The sequence below is a fragment of the Uloborus diversus genome, unplaced genomic scaffold, assembly GCF_026930045.1.
Source record: "Uloborus diversus isolate 005 unplaced genomic scaffold, Udiv.v.3.1 scaffold_14, whole genome shotgun sequence".
Classification (NCBI taxonomy): Eukaryota; Metazoa; Arthropoda; class Arachnida; order Araneae; family Uloboridae; genus Uloborus; species Uloborus diversus.
In genome coordinates this window covers 8,330,553-8,340,598 of record NW_026558098.1, presented here as the reverse complement: position 1 = coordinate 8,340,598, position 10,046 = coordinate 8,330,553, and the positions used below count along the sequence as shown (strand labels likewise).

The 10,046-nt window shown below is 33.6% G+C and overlaps 1 protein-coding gene across 1 annotated transcript; it reads right to left on the bottom strand.

The window, feature by feature from the left end:
- Window positions 1–7,025: 7,025 nt before the first annotated feature.
- On the bottom strand, window positions 7,026–9,051 carry LOC129232910 (gastrula zinc finger protein XlCGF71.1-like). The gene has a single exon (XM_054867012.1). It carries the CDS (start codon window positions 9,049–9,051, stop codon window positions 8,251–8,253), a length of 801 nt encoding a protein of 266 aa, XP_054722987.1. The 3' UTR covers window positions 7,026–8,250.
- Between the last annotated feature and the right edge of the window lie 995 nt (window positions 9,052–10,046).

Sequence of the window (10,046 nt, the reverse complement as noted above, 5' to 3'; positions counted from 1 at the left end):
AAATGAGTTAACCAACAAAAATAAAAAAGGAGCTAGCTTTATTTTTACTGATTTTATATACCTCTAATATAAACTTATACTATTATTCAATGATTCATTGAAACTGTAATCTAAGTTTTAGCTTGTACTACATTAATAAAATGTATTTTCAGTAAATTACCGCCCATTAGCCAGGGCTAAAGCAGAAATACGTGAAATACACCGCCAGCTCAGTCATTTCCAGCCGAGGACTGCAGTTTCGTGCTTATTAGCACTCATCAGCCCGGCATAGGAAAGTGACTGAGCTGGAGATGGAAAACCTCTGAAGGAAGCCAAGAGTGCGAAACAAACTGGTAGCTAATATAGAATTAGCAGACCAGATGAGTGACCTTGCTTTGCGTTCAATCTTCGAGTTGAACCGAACCATTGCTTCCGCCACTCGTCTGGTCTGCTAATTCTATATTAGCTACCAGTTTGTTTCGCACTCTTGGCTTCCTTTAGAGGTTTTCCATTTCCAGCTCAGTCACTTTCCTATGCCAGGCTGATGAGTGCTAATAAGCACGAAACTGCAGTCCTCAGCTGGAAATGACTGAGCTGGCGGTGTATTTCACGTATTAATAAAATGGTTTTTTAATGAAAGTTGTGTATGCAGAACACACAAAAGCAGAGTTCATAGTTTTTGAGGTAACTCACTAACTTTAATTTAAACTATGAAACAACAGTCATAACTATAAAATAACATTATCTTTTTCGTTAATTTTTAACAGCGAAGACCAGGTTTTTATCAGTTATTGTCACTTTCTTGGCAAAATGACTAACCCTACATATCCTACCAATCCTAATACAGTAGCTTATATACAAATAAGGGTGCTAGTTACGACCAAAACTCCCATCCAAGAAGGTAGGTACTTTCTGGCTGTGCTACTGCAGATATATGTATTTTATATACTGTTGATTCTGCTTTAATAAATACAGTCGATTATGGTTTTATGATTATAATATTCGATTAAGTGGGGTACTTCATTATGTGGTGAAACATTCTTTTCTTACCAAACTGATAGCACTTGTTTAAAATGCAATAATAAATTATTAGTTATTTTAGACGAAGTAATGAATTTTAAGAGTGAAAAGTTTTTGAATTAAGCAAAATGACGACAAAGTAGTATGGTAAAGTTCGACTACAAAGAGATGGCGCATGAACTCAAAGCAGAAACAGACCACTTCATCTTGTAATTAGGTAGTATCTGCGAGAACACAAGACTTTGCTGCATCTGTGTTTCTGCTGATTTTACCTGTTACAAAATTCAGCGGTCTGTTTGCGCTTCCAGTTCACCGGCCATCACTCACTGCATGGTCAAGCTTTACTTTGTTTATGCACTTTTGAAAATTTCAAACAAATAACTTAGAACTTAATTTTAAAATTTTTGCTTTATGCTATTTCTCTGCATTACTTTTTGAAAATAGTCCATAATAGAGGATTGCTTGGGGGGGGGGAGAAAAGATGCCTTCAGTTGATTTTTTTTCTAATTTTTTTAAAGGTAAAAACAATGCAAATGGAATGTATATTGGTTTTAACCATCTTTTCTTTTGATGAGTGCTCTCACACCTCAAAGAAGGTTTACCCAAATATTTTTGACTTACTACAGCACTGTATATTACTTTTAAATCAAACTTGTTAATGTACTGTAGAGATTCATTTCGAAGTTTTGAAATAAAAGCCTTTTGACATACTCTAATAGGATGGGGGGGGGGGATAGAAAATATCTCTTAACAATAAATAATAAAGAAATTCTGAAACTGAGATAACTGATCTTATGTTCAGGGAATTTTTAAAACTTTAAGCTGAGTTCTTATTAAATTCATTTAAAACCCAGAATATTTTTTTTATACAAAACGTTAAGATTTATCACTGTAAAAGAAAATATTAACACACAAAAAAAAGTTTTGAAATGAAAAACCAACGTAAATAAAGCAAATTATCAAGAAAATATAACATTAAAAAGCTCGCTGGTTATTAACATCGGTTCCTGATTTCAATCGCATTTTAGCTCAAAGTTTAATTGATCATTTTGAATTTGCACAAATGTATAGTTAACAATGAAATATGAATTAACTATCAATCAAAAGTGTTTCATTTATAAAAGAAAATTTCGTAAATTCAACTTACTTCTCAGCTTTGACTCCTTTGATTTCAGCTGACAAGAAATCCAAATTCTCTTTAAAAAAATCAACTATCATATCTTCTGAAATGATTGGCAAATTATCGGACTGGGCTTTGGTAAAACCCTGCTCCACAGCCATTCTAAAATTACTTCTAAACAAAAAAGAAATACTAAACAAAACAGCAAGTGGAAATGATGCGCATTAGAATCTAATCCTTTGGAATACGGCGATCGACAGCTGTTCCATCGGCGCTTATGACGTCACGACCAATAGGAGGCCGTTTTCGATTGCATCATGTTTCTGATCATTTAAAAAGCAAAATGTTGTTTGAAATATATTTTTTAGAATAAAATGAATGACATATTTGGAATCGCAACGTCGAAAACTATAAAATTTGTCCATTTTAAACAATATTTAAAATATGCGGCAATTCTCCATTGCAACGTTTTTCCATCTTCGACCCACCCGTTGATCAGATTTGGAAATTTTTCTTGCTGTCTTTAAAAATTTGGAAATATGATATAATGGCAGTATTTACTTTGGAAATTTGGAACTCTTCTTCTTCAGTTATAATTTTAAACTTTTTGCTCTTGAATTGAAGCGATAGATTTTCTTTCAGAATTGGATTTTCTTTTAGTCGGTTCATTTCTACTATTTACTCAAAACAGGTTCGGATAGATTTTTCGATTTCATTTTCTTTATCTTGTTTCCAGTCTCTGATGGTACATCTGTAGTTCTTATTTTTCTTGAAGAGTTGTTTGCATAGAAATTGAATTGATTTCCAATGGTTTCTGCATTGAGTCGTATCTATTTTTGTTTAGAATCTGATGAAATCATTTGGAGCAAAGCTGTTGATGCGTAATGCTGTTCGGATTGCCATGTTTAAAATCGTATCTGCTTTTTTGAAATTCTGTATAGTGTCTTTCGTCCGGATAATATTCCCATAATCAAGTTGGGGGACAATTTGTGCTCTTTTTTTTACGTTGTTTTTCTTACTTTACAAGACTTGTTTGGTTGTTTTGATTAAGCATTTATTATTTAATCCCGTGTTCCGATTACTTAGCCACTTCAAAGCGTTTAATGTTTTTCCTGTTTTATATTCTAAATATTCACTATGTTTTTTCCACTTTAAGTCGTTTTCCCATATAATTCCGAGTATTTTGTGATTTGCACTCCAAGAGATTATTTCGTTGTTGATGACGAAAATTTTACTATTTCTCTCTTTTTTTTTTTGGTGAGAAATCTATTAGACATGATTTTTGATTAGATATTGTCATAAGTCCATGCTTGTAGTTGTCTTAGGCACTTGTTCAACGAGTTTTCCGCCGCTTCCTTGTTGTCGTTACAGATAAAAAAAAAGATGACGTCATCCGCATAAGTGAAGATTTTAGCATTTGTGACGTATTTCCCTAAGTCAGAAAGATACAGGTTAAGCAATAAAGGTGACAATATGGCGCCTTGAGGTAGTCCACTGTGAACCTTCATAGCTTTTGAAATCACACCTCACCACTGATCTTTGATTTCTCTCCCAGTTAAAAACCATCTGATCCAGTTTGCTAGTTTGCTGTCCAATTTTACGTCTATTAATTAATTTATTAGTTTTGTGATATTAACATGGTCATAAGCACCTTTTAAACCAATACTAACTGCATAAATAAAGTTCTTTTTTCTTCTACAGATTTCAATATATTTAGTTAAGTCATTTAAATAATCATTGGTACCTCTTTCCGGAGGTGAAACCGTAGATGAACTGAGGTAAAATATTATATTTTAAAAGCCATGGGTTAATTCGATTCAGAAGAATTTTTTCCATAACCTTAGCTATGGCTTGAGTAAGAGCTATGGGCCTATAATATTCTACTAGTTTTGCGTTTTTTTGAGCCTTTTTAAATTGGGATAAGCTTAGACGATTTCCGAGTGTCAGGGATATCTCCACTTGGCTAAGCTTCTGTTAAAAATTCCTCTTAAAAATTGTTTGCCATTGTCTGGTAGAAATTTTATAGCTTTCCCTGTAATCCCGTCCGAACCAGGACTTTTGTTTTTCATGCAATTCATTGCTTTATTAAGTTCATCTAGGGAGATTTCCGTTGGTAAATTGTCTCCAGTATCGATAACCTGAAAAGTAGGGGGGGGGGGGGGTCCTTGCTTTTATCGGCAAAGTATTTAACAAAGAGGTTTGGGTCATTCCGGTGAACATGGTACATTTCAGTTTTCAAAACTTTTTTTTTTTAAAGTCATCTAATCCAACAAAAATTAATGTCAAATAATGGCAAAAAGGTTTAATTTATCTGAACTATAAAAATTAATTAGCTCAACTTGGTATTAATATCCAATTGTCTTAGTTCTTTTATCAGAAATGAAAGATTTTGTCCACTCTGTTACACATTTAAAAACAACAACAAATTCAAAAATTTCAGTTATTTTTTTGAATTTTTTTTTGTTTAATATAAACAAATGGAACATATCTTTCTTAGAAATGCTTAAAATGTCATTGTAAAAGACACATTTAAGTTTTATTGCTAATTATCTTACTCAAAAATACAAAAATTTTTAAAAATCAGTTGCAAAAGTTAGATTATTATGTGAAACAAACTTGAAAAAAATTTCGTAGAGCTCTAGCGCGCTTCGGGCCCAAACTCGGGCTCAGGCTGTCTGGCCCGTCTCATCTCTAATGCACACATCAGCTCGTTTTTAACCCAGTAAGACACTATCAAAGTGAAAGTAACAAAGTCAGTCAAGTTGGCGAGGAGTTTTTGTGGAGCATCTGAAAATTACAAAACACTGAATGAATACTTTTTTCGTCTCTTACACCCTAAGCAATTCCATCATTATGGATGCATCAATCACATTTTTAACACATATCACTGTACAGAAAAGAAAATCTAGGTCGTGTACAGTTTCGCTCTGATAAGATGAACCCTGACCTTGCGGTTTTGAAGAAACATTTTCTGGAGCAGATTTGAGAATGAATACCTTTGCAGTGATGCTTCTTCGAAAATGAAGTCAACTGAGCACCAAACACACTTTCCTATTTCTATGAGTTTCCCCAAAAGAAGTAAACTTTGTCAAAATCAAGTTTCATGTTATCAGAGCAGGACCGAGCTTTGAACTACAGAATTTTTTCCAAACAAAACAGCATGTTCTGGACAGCAAATACAAGTTATTTAACAGCTGCGTGACAATTCATTAACTTTTTATGTTCAGCATTGCTTGGTTATTGTGCGGAACATTTTGCTATCAAACTGAGTAGCAAAGGAAAAAAATAATAAAATAGAGTGCTATTCGTTTTAAAACACTCTTCCTAAGGCCCCTATTTGTACGAGTCGGCGCATCAGCTTAAGGTCAGCCATTTTGGATCGGAGCGCGTGTTTGAGTAGTTGTCTTTTCTGACGAGTTATTGCATTTGGTGATTGTTCACTGTGAATAATTATTAGCGGCACGTGAATTGTTTATTAATTAAAATATTATTTTCGGCAAATTTCGCGAAATCTGAAACTTTGCTGTGGTAACCCTAGCAGTGCAACAATGAAAAATCCGATCCAAAATGGCTAAACTTAAGCTGATGCGTCGGCCTATCTATATAGCGGCTCTAACTCTTCCTACTTCCAAAAAAAAAAAAAAAATCTTATTGGTATCGAGTAGATTGGTATCGATCGTAGTTCTTATCGGTATCGAGTTAAAATTTTCAACAAGTATATTGCGCTCACATTGGTCATATATGTTTCAAAATTATTAGTCTATTAGAATAAACTTGGTAGTTATGTTTATACATAAAAAACTGCTACAAATAAACATTAAATCTTTCAGCTACATGTTTGGGAACCATTATATTTAACTTATACATGTTTTAAAGTAAATAGACTGAGACAATACATTTTAAAGAAAATTATTAGTATATTTTCAAAACAGATTAACATATTACACGACTCTCACAAAAAGCCTCAATCGCGCCACCTATATAGCTTAGACATCGTTCCAGATGGAACTTTCTTGAAATATTAGAGGCTTGGAGAAAAAAAATCTCGTTTAACTTGTTTTTAGTAGCTGATTAATTAATTCATATAGCTGGTGCTATATGAATTACTCGAGTCTTTAAATAAAAAAGCGCAAACAAGTTAAAACCAGAACTAAAGCAGTAAACACTTTTTAACTATTTCAAATCTTGCAAATTCCTTAGCGTATATTTAAAATATAGTTTTATATCTGTCGGGGGAAAAATATGGAACCAATAAAAATTATAAACACCGTATTACCCCGTATCAGTCGGCATGCCGCAAAATTCGGGGGTCACCACGTTTTGATTAATACTAACCTGGTCCTTTCCGGCATGCCAGTAAAAGCGAGAGTTTCAAAATATATTCAATTTATCAAATATACTTTTTTTTTATATTAGTTCGAACTTCTCTAGGTACAAGAAGAGCATTTCTTAACAATCATCAGCAGTAGCCGGTAGATTTTCTTAATTAAACTACTTTTTTTATTACGACTTAAAGAGAAACAGGTGCAGGCCTGATGGCAGCCAATAGATAATGTGCTTAATAAACTCTTTTTTTTTTTTTTTTTTTTGTATTTTGAAAGAAATGGATGCATGTATGCGTAGTACAGATTATTAATAAATTTTAACATTTTTATGAACTCTGAAAACACTTTTCCTGCACCTATATCACTAAGTTTTAAGTACAACTTACTTTTATTTAAAAAATAAAATAATTATTAAAGTAAAAAAACAAATTAGTAAATTAGGTTAAAACAACTTTAATTTTGCAAAATAATTGAAAAATTTACAGGACATAAAAGGATCGAAACTTGAAGCACATTGCGCAATTTTTGGTGAATGTGAGGGAAAAAAAACCACTTCTTTTACTGATTTGCTCTTTTATAGCTTTCAATGACAAAAAATGAATGTAACTTTTTTTTCTTGTTATGAATGTTTTTGAAGAACTGACGCAGTTTGGCGCAAAAATCGCAAATTTGGCCGTTTTGTATTAGGTATTGAAATTTGGCGCAATTGGCGTAGATTTTCCACCAATGTATTATATCCCCATCTCTAAGTTGACCACTCAAGTATTGCACCGGAAGTGGTCAACTTGCAAAGGTTTCACTGTATCTTCAAGTTTCCTCGTTGAGAAAATGGCTTCAAACCACATTAACAAAAAAAATGGTCATTGCCAGAATAGGTTCTTAAATGTTTCGTTAGTACAGCAAGTATAGCGGAAAAAAATACTTATACAGATCAAGCAAGATTTCTGATTTTGGCCAGAATGGATTCTAAACAGAAATTTTGGGGGTGTTCCGAACATTTCTTACATGTGATTATGAAGCTTTCCCCAGTGGGGGTTCATGAGTGCTTTTAAAGGCCTGTCAGGAAAGTACTTTTTTATGTCCAGCTTCAAGGAATGTGGCCTCTTAAGAAAACGGATTCTTAAGTACTTTTTAAGGTTTCCCAGTAGAGAATATTCCTTGGTAAAGCTAAACAAAAAAATGGCTTTTCATCAGTATGTGTTCTCAAAAGTACTTCCAAGTGCACAAGCTAAGAAAACTCCTTAAAACACATTTCATCGAAAAATATTTTTTTTTTCCGGTATCGGTTCTCAAGTTTACTTTGAGGTTTGTAAGTTGAGAACATGAGAACACTCCTTAAAACAAACTTCACAGAAATGTAATTTCGCTTCAGTATGGTACATCAAATGAATCTCGAAACATGAAGCGCTGGAAAATTGCTGTTAGGAATTATGTTCACCGCAATATGTTTTTTCTCCAGTATGGAAACTTGGGTGTATCTTTAAATATAAAGCGTTGAAAAATGTTTTCAATTTACGTTCACAGGACTACGGCTTTTGACCAGCATGGATTCTCAGATGTCTCTTTAAATCTGAAGCGTAAGGAAATGCCTTCGAGCAATGTTCACAGGAATACGGTTTCTCGCCAGTATGGGTTTTCAGATGTTTATTTAAATCTGAAGCGTCGGAAAATGCTTTTGAGCAATTGTTACAGGAATACGGTTTAGGAATTATGTTCACCGTAATATGTTTTCTCTCCAGTATGGAGACTCAGATGTATCTTTAAATATGAAGCGTTGAAAAATGTTTTTAATTAATGTTCACAGGACTACGACTTTTGATCAGCATGGATTCTCAGATGTCTCTTTAAATCTGAAGCGTAGGGAAATGCCTTCGAGCAATGTTCACAGGAATGCGGTTTCTCGCCAGTATGGGTTTTCAGATGTTTATTTAAATGTGAAGCGTCGGAAAATGTTTTTGAGCAATTGTTACAGGAATACGGTCTCTCTCCAGTATGAGATCTCAGATGTCTCCTTAAATGTGAAGCGCAGGAAAATGCCTTTGAACAATGTTCACAGGAATGCGGTTTCTCGCCCGTATGGGTTCTCAGATGTTTATTTAAATGTGAAGCGTCGGAAAATGCTCTTGAGCAATATTCACAGGAATACGGTTTCTCACCAGTGTGGATTCTTCGATGTTTACTTAAACCTGAAGAGTCGGAAAATGCCTTTAAGCAATATTCACAGGCAAATGGTTTCTCTCCAGTATGTACTCTCAGATGTTTCTTCAAATCTGAAGCGTCGTGGAATTTTTTTGAGCAATGCTCACACGAATGCGGTTTCTCTCCCAAATGGATTCTCAGATGTATCATTAAATGTGAAGCGTCGGAAAATGCCTTTGAGCAAATTTCACAGCAATGCGGTTTCTCGCCAGTATGGATTCTGAGATGTTTATTTAAATCATAAGAGCTGAAATATGCTTTTGAACAATGTTCACAGGAATGTGATTTTTCGCGAGTATGAGATCTCAGATGTCGCTTAAAATATGAGATGGTGGAAAATGTTTTTGCACAATATTCGCACAAATAGCTGTTTTTAGAGCCATGAGGAATCTCAGACTGATATGCCATTAAGAAAGAAGATAAAAATGATTTGGCAAAATTAACAAAACGATAGACTTTTACAGATGGATTAAAAGTTCCTTGAGTCTTCAACTACCTAAAAAGGTGTAATTTGAATCGTAAATTAATCTTTAAAACGGGCTTTGAAGAATAAAAAATAGAACAAGCTTTACATTTATTCTTAGATAAAGTGAAACCTGTGTAAGTTGACCACTTGCGGTGCACTACTTTATTGGTCAACTTAAACTGGTGGTCAATTTACAAACATTGATTTGCATGATAATGGCTAATTTCGTGCCTGAAAAGAGCGGTCTACTAAGACAGGTGGTCAACTTCACAGGTTTTACCGTACGTCACAAATGCCAAGTTTTTTCAACTAAGAGTCAAAAGCATTTATTATTATCATTGTTTTGCTACAGCTTATCGGTGTGCCTTTCACCATACTTAACTATGATAGTTAATTTGTGATAGTCTGTGTTTTTCTTTAGGTATCAGTGGTACCTGATACGCTCGATTTTTAATAAAATCTCTTGCACACATAAAAATACTTCTGTATCACACTTACTGTTTTTAACATTCTCTTTTCAATTTCGAAAACAAAGAGATTTAGGATGTCAAGGATTTTATTTTCTATGTACTCATATTTTAACTTTAATGTAATTGCCTTTTTAAAATCCAAAAACGCTCACTTTGTGCTTATCAGTGTTCAGTAAATGTAACTTAACAGACCATCCTGCAAACTAAATAGAAATACAGATGACACAGAACTTTCTTGACACATGTTGAAACACAAACCATGGTGAAATATGTTTCAGAAATCAAAAAAGTTGCCTCCTCTTGATTTGTAGATTTTTTTTTATTATTATTATGATGCACAGCTGATTAGTAAAGTTTTTGTTCAGGTAAACTTTTGTTAGCAAGAAAATAAATCTTTAATTTCAAAATTGAAAGAATACTTTGGCCATTATGGGTTCTGTCTTCTTTAATAGCGGATTAGTGAAACA